This window comes from Zea mays, chromosome 1 (genome assembly GCF_902167145.1).
Source record: "Zea mays cultivar B73 chromosome 1, Zm-B73-REFERENCE-NAM-5.0, whole genome shotgun sequence".
Taxonomy (NCBI): domain Eukaryota; kingdom Viridiplantae; phylum Streptophyta; class Magnoliopsida; order Poales; family Poaceae; genus Zea; species Zea mays.
In genome coordinates, this window is record NC_050096.1 from 216,147,163 (window position 1) to 216,164,130 (window position 16,968).

Genomic DNA, 16,968 nt, shown 5'->3' on the forward strand with positions numbered 1-16,968 from the left:
GCATTGTTCTTGCGGTGTCAGTGGCGCGAGATGCGGGAGGCGGGCGAGCAGGGTGCGGTGGTTTGTTGGGACGACCACACACGTGCGGAGTGGGGAAGGGGTGGGCACACACGGCTGGTTGCCGCGATGTCAGAGGCACACACGATTGTGATATCCTAGTGGAGGAGATCTGGTGCGAGCGTGGAGAAGTCCTTGCTTTGCGACATCGACGCTGACCAGGGCCTGTTTCTTGGAGTGCCGATGGCGTGCGACGGAGACGTGTGGGTTCGAGAGGAGAAGAGCAGCGACGAGGGGAAAGGGGGCGACTAGGTTTGGCTTCTATTCATCAGAGGAGGGAGAGAGCACGCACCGTGCCGCATCAGGCCAAGTGTTATAGAGCCGCCGCTTATGAGAGGAGAAGAGTAGCGGGCGAGAAGCTGGGCACCCTGAGCAAAGTGCCTCGGGGTTGCCGCCGATGCAGAGGCAAGGAGCGAGGGTAGGTGGCGACGTGGGATCGGGGAGAGGTGGGAGGAGATGGAGGGTGAGCGTGACAACCGCGTGGGAGGGGAAGGCAAGGGGCAGGTGTGCGGTGGGAGGGAGGTAGCAGATCTAGAGGGAGGCGGCGTGGGAGAGAGAGTCGGGGCTACGTAGATGGTGTAGGAGGCGGGGTTGTTGTGGTGCCAGAGGTGCGAGAAGCGAGAGTTGGGCGAGCGGGACACGGTGGTTTGTTGGGACGACGACGCACATGTGGGGCGGAGAAGGGGCGACGCACGATAGTTAAAAACACACGAGTGGGGCGGAGAAGGGGCGGCGCACGATAGTTAAAAACGCACGACTGTTGAAACTATTGCATTATAATAGTAGAGATGTCATCAATGTCAATTAGTTCTTCGTGACGACTTGTATACACCTTTGAGCCTTTTAGGGAAAAAAGAAAAAAAGAGAAGCATATTTTCCTCTTCTAGCTATTTGAAAAAAGGGCGAGAATAAATAACTAATCCTACCTCTTTCAAGTAAACCTTGATAGCAGTCATCTCATCATCATCATAAACAAAAATTATGAAGCCATTTTAACAACACTGGCGTCTTGGAACGCTGGCAGTCGGATCCTGATCACTCGTACAGGTCGAAGTCGAACATTGGCGGAGCGTATGCGCCTAGGTCGCCGAAGAGGAATGTGTCAACCTCCGCGTAGACGAAGCTCATGTCGTTATCGTTCTTGAAATCGAAGAACGACTGCACGTCATCCGGGAAGCTGCACCGCGGCGGCGCGCCATCGATGAATTCAGTAGGTTGCTGTAGCGGCGGCGATGGCAGCTCCAGAGGCGAAGGCGAGAACGAACACAGGGACGTTGATGGCGAGCTACGCATGCTGCCGCCGTTGGTCTCGGAGGCTCCCGCCGCGGAAACCTGTTGCATCAGCTCCTTGAACCTAGGCGACTGCAACACCAGATCGAGCGCCGACGATGCTGGTGCCATCTGATGAGCCGGCGGCCCCATCTCGTCGGGAAGCTGCTGCACGCCGAAAAGGTGCCCCAGGTAGTCCTCGCGGTTGTGGAATTCATCGTCGCCCGTGGTCTCCTCGAGGCCGAGGCCGACGGTGGCCGGGCACTCGAGTAGGTCTAGTTCGAGCGAGACGTTCGGTGCGACGTCCATCGCGCCGAGGCTGCCGTCGCAGGGGCCATGGCAATGTCGATGCCAGTGGTTGATGTAATGGCTGATGTCGAAGTTGGTGACCGCGTTGAAGCCGCGGTGTTCTATAGCCGCCATGTCATACGCCACTGCCGCCTCCTCTTGTGTTGCTGTTGTCACCCACAATTATAGCGTACTTAAATTTAACATTAAAATAGTATTGATATAGTTTAAATGCATTGCTATTATCGTTGACATGGGATGCTTTATGGTGGCACAATCAGTACAAGCGAGTTATTTAGGCACATATGTGTGTGCTGTAGTGTATTCAGTAGTAGCTAGTGGTAATTACTTGCAAATAGAATAGTGGTACTTACATGGGAAAAAAAGGGTAAAAAGTGAAAGAATAGGGTTCTCAACATAAATGTACGAGAGAGGGAGAGTATTTTTCATACCGTAAGTGCCGAGATAGAGGTACTTGTTGCCTAACACGCGCCCGATCCTCGCCTCCCATCTCCCGTTGTGATGATGCCTGCAGAATGGAATGAATCGACCAGGACGACGATGAACTCGGTGCCTGCCGGCTGCCGGGGGAAGTGGTGGTGGTGCGGTGATATGAACCTGGCAACGCCCCTGTACTTGGACACCCCTCGCGCGAAGCCGCTGCTCCGCCGCCGCAGCGACGCGACGTACTCCTCCCGGGGCTGCCCCTCCATCTCCCTCCGCTCCTCGTCGTAGCCGCTCAGCTGCGGAGACATTCATCAGAGCACAGCCCGACCGCGGCTTTTGCTGAAAACCGACGAAGAGAGTACTCGTAGACACGCACCGGGAAGTTGAGGACGGTGCCGGCGGGGCCCCAGTACTTGAGCGCCGCCAGGTCGTGCGCGCGCGCCGCCGCGTCCTCGTCGTCGTACGCGCCTGCGATGCGAGCGCCGAGGAGAAAGGCGGTTGAGTTGCCAACGCTCGGGCAGCTGACCGACTACTCTCCTAGCTGAGCTCATGGCGCTGAGCCATTTTGTGCTTATGATGGATGGACGGATCCATGGAGAGCTAGCAAGGAGAGGAGCTCTGCTCACCGAGATAAACTGCAGGCACGCGCCCCCGTCCGTACGTGAGCCCGGACCGCCCGCCAACCCGGTCGATCGCAGGACGGCGCCAGCAGCGGAAGAGGAACCACGCATACGCAAAGCACACGGGGGAGAGGTCAGGTCAGTCGCGATCGCAAACGTAACAACCGGAATCCATGGACGAGCTGGTGGATCGGTGATGGGCTACCTTGCTTGCCTTTCTTGCTCCGGGAGCCGTTGCGGGCGTCCTTGTCCCACAGGTGCGCCTCGAACCGCCCCGTCCACCGGTGCCTGCCAAGCAGCAGGCGTCGGAGCAATATAATATAATGCGTTTGCAATGGTGAGTGGTGAGTGAGTGACCGTACGTTGGTACGTACCGTGTGACGCCGCGGTACGCGGAGCTGCGCGGGGAGGGGCTCTCGCTCTTCCTCCGCGCCCGCTTCATCAGCTTCTTCGGCTTCCCGGTGGCTCCCGTGGCGGCGTTAGCATCATCCTCGTCGGTACCGCCGTTCTTGCGGGGCCTGGCCATTGCGGAGGAGAGGGATAGGGAGGCGTCGTCGCCTCGCGTCTAGGACGGGGTGAGCAGCGGCGATCCAACCAAGTGACTCGGCAAGGGCGCTAGCTGCCCAACAACAATGGAAAGCCGAGGGGGTTTTAAGGACTCCCACAGGCCACGGCCGAGCGATGGAGCGAGCACGCTGGACTTGACCGAAGGAGGAGGTCAAATCTTGAGTGCCCGCGGGCACGCTGCTGCTGGTCGTTACCGCGGGTCTACATTGGAAGGCACCACGGCTGACGGGAACATACTTCAAGACTTTAAGGAAAACTGGTCACAGAGCTGCTAAACAGTAAACACCCTAAATCGGAGGTACGAACTCCATACAAATTTTAGAATTGCAGTATATATTTTTGGAGTATCCTTTTGAAGTTTAGAGCTATTTATCCCGCACTATCACTGATAATAAGAACGCAATCTAAAGTCTGCACTTGGAGTTTATTTAAAGTAGCGCGGCTCTAGAGTACCGATCCATACCAAATATACCTGCCTTATACAGTACTCGTTTCTGGACTTGAAAATGTGAAAGCTAGAGTTTCACGATTGGACGGCTGGTTCTAGTTTCGGCGCGAGACCGATTGCTATTGGTGCTGCTCGCGGACGGGGACGATCCAAGCGGAAGAGCTGCGTACGGACGGTGTGGGGACGGTCGCGTTTTCGGCGTGTTTGCTAGCAGACGCAAGTATTTTTTTTAAGAGAAAGGCAAAAGATTTGTCATTCCAATATATTAGAAGAGGTAAAAATAAACTTTACAAACAGACACAGCTCGAAAAACTTAACAATAAAGACCTAGATAGAACACTGACGCTTAAAGAAAATGACCAAAAAAAACCCCCCTACCGGGACTCCAGCCGCTACAGACGGGCTACACCTCCACCAATGAGCTCTTTCACCATCTGCACCATTTGCTCTGTCGTTCTCTGCTGACCCTTAAAGATTCTGTTGTTTCTTTCCAGCCATAAACTCCACCAGAAATATATTATGAGGCCATCAAAATGTTTTCTTGATTGCTTACTACAGAGCATCCTCAGTCTGAACCACCACTCGTGAAGAGATCCGGTTTTGGAAATACCATCCAGGAACCGCAAATCAGCCCAAGTCAGGATCATGGTCCATGCTTCCTCGGCGAAGGGGCAATCCTTACAAAGGTGAGCCGCTGTCTCCGGAGACACATTACAAAGCGAACAATTTTGGTTGCAAGGCCAACCCCGTTTTTGCAGATTGTCTGAAGTTAATATTTTGTTATGCAACAATGTCCAAGCAAAGAAACGACATTTTGGTTCAGTTTTGGCTTTCCAAATGGGATTGATGTGGGTTTTACAGAAGTTCGTTGTGAACTGAATTTTGTAGGCGCTACTTGAACTGTATTCCCCATCTGCTGACCATCTCCAAGAAATGGTGTCATCGAGTTCATTGAGACCTTGCACGCTGCTGATCGCTTGCCAAAGTAATACGAATTCTCTCACTTCCTCCTCCCGAGAGAAAGGCGCACAGAACTGCATCCAGAAATTGTTTCTAAGAGCCTTGAAGACCGAGATATTCTTTCTTCTTGCTTTCTTATATAGCTTAGGTGCAATATTCTTTGGAGCCTGCCCTTCAATCCAACTAGATCCCCAGAAGTCCGCCATTTTCCCATTACCAATAGTCACAACTGTTGATGCGTTAAAAAGATCTATATCCGCCTTGTCACACGGGAGCTGTATGCCAACCCATGCTTTATCTTTAACTTTCCACCTTAACCACAACCATCTTAGCCTAAGCGCTCTTGCAAAACGCTCCAGATCTAGAACTCCCGACCCCCCCTATTCTTTGGAAGGCAAGTTGTGGACCAGTTAATCAAACAATGACCCCCATTACAAAATTATGGACTATTACCTTTCCAAAGGAAGCTTCTTCTTAACTTGTCAATTCTTTTAAGAAGCCATTTCTGCGCAGGAAAGACCGTCAGATGGTATAAAGGCTGAGCAGAAAGCACCGCTTTAACCAAGGTTTCCCTACCTGCCTTTGAGAGTAGTCTGCCTTTCCATCCTGCTAGTCTTTTATTAATTTTGTCAATTAGCGGTTGGACATCCATTCTCCTAACGTTTCTGACATGCAGAGGTAGACCAAGATACCTCCCCGGAAATTTTGAGTATTTGCCCGGGAACACATCCATCAGATCTGGCCAAAGAGTTTGGGAATATCAAATCGGGAAAATTTCAGTTTTATCAAAATTAATCTTCATCCCTGAACACCCTTCAAAAACTTCCAGAATCTTTTTCAAAACCTTCAGATCCTCTTTATCTGCTCTAACAAACACCCCTGCATCATCTGCATAAAGAGAACATCGTCGTTTAGCCTTATTTGGCAGAACCCGCCCCAGGAGCCCAGCATCTGCCGCCATCTCAATCATCCTCTGCAGAGGGTCCATTGCGAGAATAAACAAGAACGGCGATAGCGGATCACCCTGACGGACGCCACACATGTGCTTAATTGCATTTGTTTGTTGACCGTTGATGATGATTTTTGAAGAGGAAGATCCTAATATTGTTGCGATCCAATTTCTCCATTTCTGGGAAAAACCTAGAGCTCTCAAAACCTCTAACAGATATGCCCAATTGATGGAATCAAAAGCTTTTGATATGTCAAGCTTGACAAAAAGAGCTGGCTGATTATTCTTATGAAGTTTCTGAATAACTTTTTGGACATAGAGAAAGTTATCGTGAATTGAACGTTTTTGAATGAACGCATTTTGAGCAGTGGAGACGATCTCATTCATTCTTGGCGCAAGCCTGTTTGCCAAAATCTTGGTTAATATTTTCATGAAGCTATTGATGAGACTGATTGGTCTAAACATGTCAATCCTGTCAGCACCCTCCCTTTTTTGTAAAAGCGTGATATTTGCCTCATTAACGAGATTCAGGTTTTTGCATCTATGGTGATAGAAATCATGAATTGCACTGGATAAATCATCTTTAATCAGATCAAAACAACTCTTATAAAAAATCCCTATGAAACCATCTGGACCTGGTGCCTTTTCGGAGTGCATCCCCATAACCACATTTTTAATCTCATCTTCATTGAACATAAGATCAAGATCTGATAATTCAAATGGACTATAGCCTATGTTATCCCACCGAACAGCTCTTTGTCTAGTACCCCTTCTGCCGATAACTTCAGAGAAATGATGATGGGCCTCATGCAGTTTCTCATCCTGACTGGTGAGCAGCCTATCCCCGCGAACCAGTGATCTGATGAAATTTTTCCTTCTTCTATGATTTGCCATGAGGTGGAAAAATTTTGTGTTTGCATCTCCCAGACGCAACCAGGTAATACTGCTGCATTTTTTTCAGAGAACCTGTATTTGAACTCAGAATCTTTGGCTCAACGGATCACACTGGTTCTCTTGCGAGACTCAACAAATTTGAATCCGCTTCAGCTGTCACTTGACTTCCAGTTATTATTATTATTATGGTCCGAAAGCAGCTCGTATCTGAATGTGACGACCGGTTTTAGTTCATGAGAACCCGTGATAATACGGACGGTTGACTGTGCGGTCTGCACACCAATGTGAGGTATACTTAAGGCTGACAATAGGCTGTAAAGTTTGCACTATAAGATTTAAGGATCGAGTCGGGTTAGGATCGGACTTTATTTCTAGTCATTTTTGAACTATAATTTATTTAGGGCCTTGACATTTTGTGAAGAACCATTTGGATCACAATCCATTATCGTATACTGGCTTGTTCGGTGGCACAGAGATCAAAGAGGATTAAATCTATTTCTATTTGATTTTAATTAAGAAAATATTTAATCACCTGCAATCTCTTTTAATCCCTTTCGAACTGAATAGCCCTCGTTGGTAACTTTATGGTTACCAACATTTTTTCCCCTCCATTCTAAGCTAAATACGCTAATGAATAATGCAGCGACCACTTTCCTTGGACAGCATGGGCACAACTTTATGTCAGAACAGAACCGATCAACCTCCAACAGATTTTTGCCGCCAAAGTTATAGTAACCAGTTGTGGTCAGTAGTAAACCACCCCCCCCCCCCCCCCCCCCCCCTCCCAACTGGCAACAGAAAATTTTAATTAGGTCTGCGGCGAGCCATGTTCTTTAACTCTGTATGGCGGCAGGAGCTACTCACTTAAGCCTGCAGATTTTGACCTCAAAGCAGAGCAGCCGTCCGTCCTGGACCCGTTCTAGTTGTTGCTAGCATGGCCTTCCTTTGCAGCTTTACTCTTCATGGCGCCCCCATCACGGCGGCGGAGCCACATCCCCAAACCATGACATGACTACATGAGCGCTGCATACAAGCATCGTGTGCCCATAATATAAGTCCATCACGCACAACCGCTGTCAGATGTACTGTCAATTCATTCACTAGCGAACGGGCCGTGCGAATTTTACCAGAGGCAGTTAACTGATCTGATGGAAATTTTTCTGGCAGTTTTTAGGTATTGTACCAGGTTAAGTTTCCCCATGCTAGAATCATTTATGATCTTCAGGCTAATTCGCAATTGGGTCAGTCGCCTTGTGTGACTAATCCAAGTCCAATCAAATGGCTTTTGTCTTTGAGGCTATCTCCAGCAACTTACTAATTTCTATACCTATATTTAAACTCTACTCTGCGAACAATGTAGTCTACAGTACAAAACGATGTTTTAGGTGACTATTTGTTTTCGATGGAAAACATGTTTTTTTTTGTTCGCCTTCACCGATCAAAAAAAAAAAATGGACAGTTTGGAATGCACCTGAAGAATTCAAGGAAGGACCAGCTGGATGCCGGAGGCCAAGCCATCAGTTGGCCAGGCACGTACGACAAATCGAACGAAGACAAGCATTTGCATTGCTCATAGAGTCGTTCCAGCTTGGTGACTACATTGGGCTTTTGGATTGCACCGATGATGCTTTCCAGACAGCCTAGGGGCAGAGGCTACATTGCGTAAGTGGCTACGACGCCACGCGTAGGGATTCGGAGGTTAAGAGGCAGTGACAAAACCTGCTGGAAATAAAAAAAAACTTGTGGATCAAACCAATTCGATTCCAGTATTCCTCGAATCCGCATAGAATGCTGTCGTGCTGACATTGTTGGGTGTCCTCTTGTGTGGCTTTTTTTAATGCCTCCAGGTGCTCTGATTTGTCAAGAGAGAGATCTAACTGGTTGTCAAGAAGCACTTGTCTACAGCCACGATCATGAGATACCGGTCTCCTGTCTCTGCTGGACTACTTGGCTTCATGAACACATACATAGTACATAACTTCTACAACTGCGCAGACCACAGTGAACTACATAGCATACAATATATGCATGTTTTGCACAGGATCAGATTACAGCGTACTGAGCACACATAAAAAAACTCCCAGTATTTCGCTGTACTGAGCACACATCAAATGCCTGTCATTCTTTTTTTTTTGCACTGATGTCCTAAAAATGTGCTGAACATTTGGTGGTTGCCCGCCACAGCGCGCCATCGCTAAGCTTCAGGGGCCGCCACAGTTTGGTGTGGCTAATCTCGGCCGGCAACCAAACACACAACCTTGGGCGTCTAATTTCCAACCGCTTGAATTGTGGTACATAGCCTCAAGACATGCTTGCCTGACCCGACTATAGGGAGAAGGACAGAGCTGCCTGTTGCAAAAACAAAACAAAAAAAAGTTTTTTTGCATCATTAGAGGAAGAAAAAAAAAACAGAGCAAATGCCACTGTGTACAACATAAACTTTACTAGAAGAGAACATGATCTGAGTCATTTTACTTCAGATGACGTCCACAGTTTCTATTGAAGTCTACAATGTCAAAAGCAGCAATAGTTTGTACTCGTACTCTAAACTTAGAGCAACTCCAAGATATTAGCTAAAAAGACTAGCCAAATTTACTGATGTAGCTACTCTCTAAAATAGATTTTAAAGAAAAGTGTAGGCTAATCCAACAGACTCGGTAAACCTACGGACTGAATAGAGAGTGAAGCAGGCTATCCAAAATTGAAGAGCGAAGATGAAGAAATAGAGAACCACTAAATTTGAAGAGTCGTTTACCGAGTCTACTGAATACAATTTTCTTTTAATATTAGCTAAATTTATCTTTACAAAAATCATATACCTAGTCTCTTGAAGTTGCTCTTAGTGAGAGAAAAACAAAATCTCCATAAATTTAGGCTTAAAAAGAAATACCTCCATAACGGAATCTAACGACGTGGCACTTCGGGGGCTTTCCTGGGAACCAGAAGGTCTCATATGTGACTCTATCATACGGAGCTGCTCGTAGACCTCCTTCAGCATGATGATCTGTTCTCTGCCAGTCCTAGGGTCGCCTAGCTCGACCATCTTCTCGCTTTGCACGCGCTTCAGCTTCGACATGGTCCGCTCAACACCGGCTGCTCGTGGCGAGTAAGTCCCGGAGCTCCGGCGCACATGCCTATCCACATTATTCATCGACCCAACCTTTCTTGTTTCAGCGAACCTAGACAGGTTGCGGGGGCCTCGCGCTTTGGTGACACCCCTGGGAGACAGTTGAGGTTCCTCTACTGTTGTTATTTCACTCCCAGTACACGAGGAATCAGTTGCTTTGTTGCTTCTCTTTGGAGTTTGGAGTGGGTCGACTTCGCTTAATGGATGAGCTACCAGTTCGCCAATTTCAGTACCAGCACAAGAATCCTTCAGCCTGACATGATTTACTACTGTGCATTCCATATCTCCCCTGGCCTGAACTGCTCCATCACTGCATATATCTGCCCCCGCTGAGAACGAGGAAGAACACGGAGGCTCATCCAAAGTCTGAGAGTCACGTACACAAGAATCCTTGAGGTGATCATGGTTTACCGCACATTCATTATCTTCCCTGGTCGGAACTTCTCCATCACTGCATATATCTGCCTGATGGCTCACCACTGAGAACGAGGAAGAGCACGGAGGCTCATCCAACGTCTCAGAGTCATCATGTACACAAGAATCCTTCAGTTGATCATGGTTTACTGTACAATCATTATCTTCCCTGGTCTGAACTGCTGCATCACTGCATATATCTGCCTGGTGACTCTCCACTGAGAACGAGGAAGAGCACGGAGGCTCATCCAACGTCTCAGAGTCATGTACACAAGAATCCTTGAGGTGATCATGGTTTACCGCACATTCATTATGTTCCCTGGTCGGAACTTCTCCATCACTGCATATATCTGCCTGGTGACTCACCACTGACAACGAGGAAGAGCACGGAGGCTCATCCGAAGTCTCAGACTCATGTACACAAGAATCCTTGAGTTGATCATGGTTTACTGTACATTCTTTGTCTTCCCTGGTCTGAACTGCTCCATCACTGCATATATCTGCCTGATGACTCACCACTGAGAATGAGGAACAACACGGAGGGTCATCCAAAGTCTGAGATTCACTTCCACTTCTTGGAGAATGTGCTTCTTCACCATGCTTTCCTCTAAAGTTCAAATCTGTTGCGAAGCTTTCCTTGGGCTCGAGAGCCATAACATCTATTGAAATCTGCTCACAACCGTCATCAGTCAGCCTGCTCCTTGCGGATGGTACTCCACCATTCTTCTTGATGTCCATATCTGTACACTGTTTATTCAACTGCAACGTTGGCAGAGAGGAATTTCTTTTGATTTTATGACAAAGATTCTCCATGTTATTTCTTCCAAACAGAGATTTATCACTATCTATTGTCTCATCTGCAACGTCACAATCGTCAATGCCAGCATCCAGTAGCTTCTGTTTACACACCTGCAATTGGTACCTCAGATACGAGATCTCCAATTGTTTCAGCTCCACGACCTCCTTCAGAATATCCAGTGCTCTGTTAGTGTGGTTAATCTTTTCCTCAGCTATTCTCTTGTATTGCCATGCTTCCATTCTTTCTGCATCCTTCTCTTTTTGAAGCTTTCGGATCATTGACATGGCCGCACTTGCAGCAGTTGCTGAAGCTTCTCTTTCCACTTCTAACTCCATAAATAACCTTTTCATCATAATGTACTGGGCGAATATTGCTCTCTGTAACTGAACAGTATCGTTTTCTGCCATCTTGGTAAAAGACAGATTGTTATTCAATGTTTGTAATTTGCCTTAAGACGAGAATCTAAAGCCATCTGTCAGATCTGTACCATTTAAATATACATGGATCAGTGTCCTGAAAGATGCACTACAAAAAGTTGAGTTGCCTAATCCTATGCACGACTTCAGGAGCTTATTAAATCTATATTCTCAACAAACAGACACTAGATTATGTCATAATTAGATATATGTATTATCTCTACTTCTCTAGTAGTTGATAACTGCATAGATGAGCAGAGAGCATCTGAGAGAGGACATAAAAAAAACCTTGACATGCTCGAACATTACATTAATAAGATATTCTCACGCATGACGAGAAAACCCTCAAACCCCTATACCACTCATACAAAGCGGCACCGTAGCCCATATGACAACTACCACGACAGGGGTCAATCTTTAGACCGTGCTTTGACGTGGACAGACGAGATATTTTTTAACCTCAACATAAAATTCGCTCCCACGGGGAGTCGAACTGAAGTCCTAAGGAGTGATACTCAGACCACCTAACCAACTCAGCTAGTGGACATAGCACCAGTTGTGTGTAGAAAAGGTCTGAGGATATCCACGGAGTTACCCAACCATAAGCTTGGACCTCACGTGGGCATCCTTGCGAGGACTTCAACAAAGACTATGGTGAAACTTATGCACTTTTCAATACCTTGGTAAAAATAGAGTAAAATGCACCAGCGGTCCTTAAACTTGACACGATGTGTCATTTAGGCCTCGAAATGAGTCCTTGAATTTTGCTGACCCATGCAAAATCGTCCAAAACCAGATTTGCTCAAACTGGATAGCGACGTGGCATTGCCACGTTATAGCCTGCCCACACCTGTCGGGTGCCACCTATTACGCATAGTCCCTAAACTTGGCATGTTGTGTCATTTAGGTCCTCAAACTTGGCACGTTATATCACTTGGGTCCCTAAACTTTCGTTAGTGCCCTTCAGCGTGGCACACCACATCAGCATCCGGTTTGAGAAAATCCGATTTTGAACGATTTTGTAGGGGTCGACTAAGTTCAAGGACATGTTTTCCTGGTTTTCTAAGTTCGAGGCCTAAGTGACACATCGTGCCAAGTTTGAGGACCGCGGATGCATTTTACTCGTAAAAATACCCATCGTCGATATCTCCATCACTTTTAAGCTTCTGCATTTATATCGTGTGCCTTGGTTTTATGCTTTTTATTTTCTAGCTTATTTGATAAGCAGGTTGATAGGTTTAAAACATAGAGTGCATAGCTCTTTGCGGTAGAGACAGAAATACTTAGTCCAAACCATAGTTGCACATAGACAATTTATTTATCGCATAGATTCTGACTCGGCGAAAATTAGAGACCTCAATTTAAGAAATATTTTGCCTAATTCACCCCCTCTTACATGTGAAGTGCCCTACAACATGTTAACTCCACATCCAAGGTTGATGAAAATTAACAACCATGAAAAGGATGATGTTGGTAACAAAGAATGATCTAGTGCTCAACATAGAAAAGTGATAGAAGAAAAGCAAAATACAAGGGTTTAAAGTAAAGATATAATCTAGATAATTTTGTTTCATCGATCAAGATGCAATAGATTGTCTAATCAGATTTAGGATAAATGATCGTACTTTAAGATTAGAGTCTAATTAGACAACTCTAGGTGTGGAAACATATGTATTTCATATAGGCCTAAGTGACACATGTAAGAGCAAGCGAAAATGTTTGTTAAAAACACTTCAGAAAATGTTAACTATACTCTGATATGTTTGGAAAAACATTTGAACGGTTAGCGTGCTTGAGAATAGATGAGAAAATGTTCTCAGTGCAGTTTTTCAGAAGACACTGGACATGTATGGTAGAGTACTGGACATGTGATGGGAGCATAAATAATGCATAATTTTTAGCCAAGCACCATGGTGTCCGATATGCACTGGATATGGTGCATCAGATGTGTTCAATAAGGCATCGAATAGAACATCAGAAAAGGCACCTAGAGAGCATGTCAAATGAGCACTTCAACTATGTAGTATACTAGATATGCCCACTGTGGCACCGAACATGATACTCAGAGAACATGTAAATTGCACACTTTGGTGCAACACTCACCAGACATGTCTAGTGGTGTGTCCAGTTAGTGTACTGGATACTTGACATAGTTAGCAACTAATTTATAGCCTTTGGAATTGTAGTCGTTGGAAAGACAATGGAAATGTCTGGTGTAGAAATCAGTGGTGCACCAAACATGTCCGAGGGCTCTGATTTCTATGCACCAAAAGGTAATGGTTAGATTTCATGTTACGGCTACAAATAGACCCCTTGACCGATCTTGGTTGGCATCCCTTCACTCCTTGCACTTGAGAACATCTCCTTGGACTAGAGAAACACACTCCACTCATATCTTGTAGTTCATCATTTACTTGAGATTGTAGAGCTTCTAATGCATCGCAAGTAGTTGTTTCATCCTATGGCACTATTTGAGCAGGCTCTTGTTACTCTTGGTGATTTCCGTCACCTAAATGCTCTAGAGTTCGTGGGATTGTTGAACGACTATTGGAGATTACCGTTGAATCCGACCATCATTGTGAGGGACTCTTGTGGTCAATCCCCATGGTAGATTTATAAAAAACAACCCCAGTAAAATAGTATCTTGTTAGAGTCTCTCTAGTGTGGTTCTTATGATGCCCTTATTATGGGCTTGGCATGTGATGCCAATTAGCACATGAACCACGTAGCTTGGACTCATCATAACGAGAACGTAGGTTATCGGCAAGCAATCGAACCTCAAGGATAATACTTGTGCCATTCCTTAGACTGTGTGGATTGTACTCCTTACCTACTCTTACAATTACATCTATTTACTTGTACAATATTTGCTCTACTAGACTTATGTAGATTATATCGAGTAATACTATTGTTATTCTCTTGCTAGTAAGTACTTTACTTCGTTCAATATACACTAGAGATCAAGCTACTAGTTTGTCTAGTGGGCTTCCATAAAGTAAATAGTGCTACAAGTGTTTTCTTTCGTGCCACCTTTGATAGTAATTATCTTTGCTCTAGCGATAGTTATGTTCTTGAAGGATAATTTTTATAGACCATTCATCCTCCTCTAGCCATCTATGTCATGTATCTAGGTCATAACTATTACACTCCTATTAGGGTAAGGATAGGGTTTTACTGTATTTACCCAATTATCCTATTGTAATGGGTTTGGCCCACCTAACTCATCCATATATTATACTTCCAACCCTAGATTAGGGTTAGGTTTTCACATCTTTCAATAGGCTACAGAGCTAGATCTTCTTTTCTATCCCTCCTCTCCTCCCTCCTAATCGCTAGCCACCCCTAGACAACCGTTGCCGGATCTTATCGCCGACCCCTCCCCTGTCGTGGCCCTCCCTCCTCCCTCCCCTGCCGGATCCCCGCCACTGTGGCCCTCCCTCTATGCCCCGGAGCCACCGCTGTCGTCACACAGAATTGCCATCCCCACCACCGGCTCCTCCCCCAACCGCATCCCCACCCTGATGCTCCGCTCTTCTTCTATGCACTGCTCCCCATGGATCCCGCAACGACAACCACGAAGGCCCTGCTCCTCCCCGACGCCTCCACTACTGCCCTCGCCGGCCGTCCCCCTCTTCACCACGCCTGGCTCTAGCGGGCTTGGCCTGCCCGGCTTTCCCGCGAGTAGGGGTGGTAATGGATCATGATCCAAATGCTTCTTCACAAAATGGTAGGTCCCTAAATAAATTTTAGTTCAAAATTGAATAGAAATAGGGCCTGATCCTAATCCGATCCGATCCTTAAATCTTATAGTGTAAAATTTAGAGCCCATTGTCACCCCTACCCGCGAGCGAAGGGGCTCTGCTGTCGCTAGCGCGGGCGCGGGTCACCCCACCACCGCTATAGGCATGGGCATGGGCGGCCTCGCTGCTGTAGAGCCTCGTCATTGTGCACGCTGGTGCTTTCTCCCCTGTCTGCCTCTCCCTGCAACACGCATGGTGGGTGCCCCTCGGCTTCCCCGCCTCTCATCCGCACTTCACCGACACCATGTGGGTCCTCTCCGCTCCATCGAGTGTGGCCGATCCCTTGACCACACCGTAGCCCACGACCTCTTCCGCTCTAGTTGCGGCCCTTGCCACCATCCAGGCTATCGTGATCGCCTCTTAGGAGCGTGAACATACGACATCCCTCTCCTTGGAGCACGAATGTGTCGTGGGCACCGCCTTGACCACTTAGATGGTCGCCGCTCAGTGCCTCCTCCTTGGCCGTAGAGCTACCACCTATGGCCCTGAGGCTCCCCACACCATCGAGCTCGACGCCAACACCATCGCCGCTCTTCATGCTCAGGGCGACGATGTTCATAACATAACGTCCCTGATGTCTATCATGTTAGATCTAGCATCCCCCACTACCCCTGCTGGCGTGATCAGGTGCTCCTCATGCTCCAGCGGTTCGCCCTCGCTGACCACGTCCTCGACGACGCCCCGCTGTCTCCATCCTAGTACCAGATGGACAACATTGTCCTCTCGTGGCTCATCGACACCCTCACCGTCGAGCTACAGGACATCGTCTGTGAGCGGAAGGGCATCGCTCGCTAAGCCCGGGTCACCCTCAAGGCCTAGTTCCTCGGCAACCAGGAGGCTCGAGCGCTCCACATCGACGCTTTGTTCCGCCTGTTCTCCCAGGGGGGCCTCTCCATTAGCGAGTAATGTCGTCTGATGAAGGGCATGGCAAAACTCTCTCCATGACCTCGGTGAGCCCGTCCTCGACCGCACCCTCGTGTTGAACCTTCTGCGTGGTCCCAGCCCTCACTACCACTTGAAGGCTATCATCAAGCAAATTGTGTCATTCCCCTTCTTCCACGACATCCACAATGAGTTTCTCCTCGAGGAGCTCACCCTGGAGACTAAGTCCCCTACCTCTGCAATGACACTCTATGGCGTGCCCTCCAGTGGCCAGGCCCCTCACCCTCCGTCGACGGGGGCTCCTGCGCGTCCTCCCACCGCCCCACCGCTCGAGCTCCTTGTTAGGCTCCTGGCACTAATGGGGTCGCCGGCCCCACAAGGCGGTCGCGTGAGCGGAGTCTCCACCCGCGATGGCCCCACCAGTCACGACAGTGGCCCGGCTTTACCGTCGTTCCATAACCCCTGGACCGGGACCATCTCCATGTGGCCAGGCCCCGCCACGGGTGCCTCTACGCCACATCCACCTTAGCCAGCTCTCCTGGTGATGCCACCCTACAACGCCCCCACCTTCGACGACTCTAGCTCTGTCCCATCTCCTACCTCCGGGGACCACTTGAAAGGGAAATGTGCCCTTGGGCCATTTCTAAGTATTTTGGTGATTTAGTGTCCAACACAAGTGCTTAAGTGATAAACTATGCCAAATGATGGATAAGGTGCAAATCAATACAAAGGTATGATTCTAGACTTAGTACATTGGTTTTTGTGTACTAACATGTTTATCTAAGTGTTAGAATCAGAGCAAATGCAACTGAAAAAGAGTGGCTCGAAGCAGCCAAGAGTCTGCTCAGTCTGGGTGCACCGGACTGTCCGGTGGTGCACCGGACAGTGTCCGGTGCGCCAGGCTAGCATCTGCGAACTTGCTACTCTCAGGACTTCGTCAGCGGCGTACGGCTAAAAATCACTGGACTGTCCGGTGGTGCACCGGACTGTCCGGTGAGCCAACAGTCGGTCGGGCCAACGGTCGGCCGCGG

General features: G+C 47.9%; 2 protein-coding genes across 2 annotated transcripts in view; both read right to left on the reverse strand.

Annotated features, from left to right (window-relative positions):
- Positions 1-847: 847 nt before the first annotated feature.
- Positions 848-3,267, reverse strand: LOC100384337 (uncharacterized). Its single transcript, NM_001176888.1, has 7 exons — positions 3,056-3,267; positions 2,887-2,969; positions 2,688-2,696; positions 2,438-2,529; positions 2,233-2,357; positions 2,067-2,143; positions 848-1,781 (listed from the first exon to the last, which is right to left on the reverse strand). The coding sequence occupies exons 1-7, from the start codon at positions 3,205-3,207 to the stop codon at positions 1,093-1,095; spliced, it is 1,227 nt and encodes a 408-aa protein (NP_001170359.1). The 5' UTR covers positions 3,208-3,267; the 3' UTR covers positions 848-1,092.
- Positions 3,268-8,044: 4,777 nt separating this feature from the next.
- The window catches only part of LOC103643261 (uncharacterized), a 39,221-nt gene continuing 30,297 nt past the window's right edge, over positions 8,045-16,968 (reverse strand). Inside the window, exons 2-3 of the mRNA XM_008666421.3 lie at positions 9,390-11,320; positions 8,045-8,848 (exon numbers count right to left, since the gene is read on the reverse strand). Of these exons, the coding sequence (XP_008664643.1) occupies positions 8,825-8,848; positions 9,390-11,246 (1,881 nt within the window). The 5' untranslated portion in view covers positions 11,247-11,320 and the 3' untranslated portion in view covers positions 8,045-8,824. The remainder of the gene's footprint in view (positions 8,849-9,389; positions 11,321-16,968) is intronic.

Bases quoted from the DNA above. Each gene is read 5' to 3' on its own strand.
- LOC100384337 (NM_001176888.1), bottom strand. From the start codon at position 3,207: ATGGCCAGGCCCCGCAAGAACGGCGGTACCGACGAGGATGATGCTAAC. The intron at 2,970-3,055 runs GTACGTACCAAC...GCTGCTTGGCAG, and splicing joins GCGTACCGCGGCGTCACACG to GCACCGGTGGACGGGGCGGT. The intron at 2,358-2,437 runs GTGCGTGTCTAC...ATGTCTCCGCAG, and splicing joins GCACCGTCCTCAACTTCCCG to CTGAGCGGCTACGACGAGGA.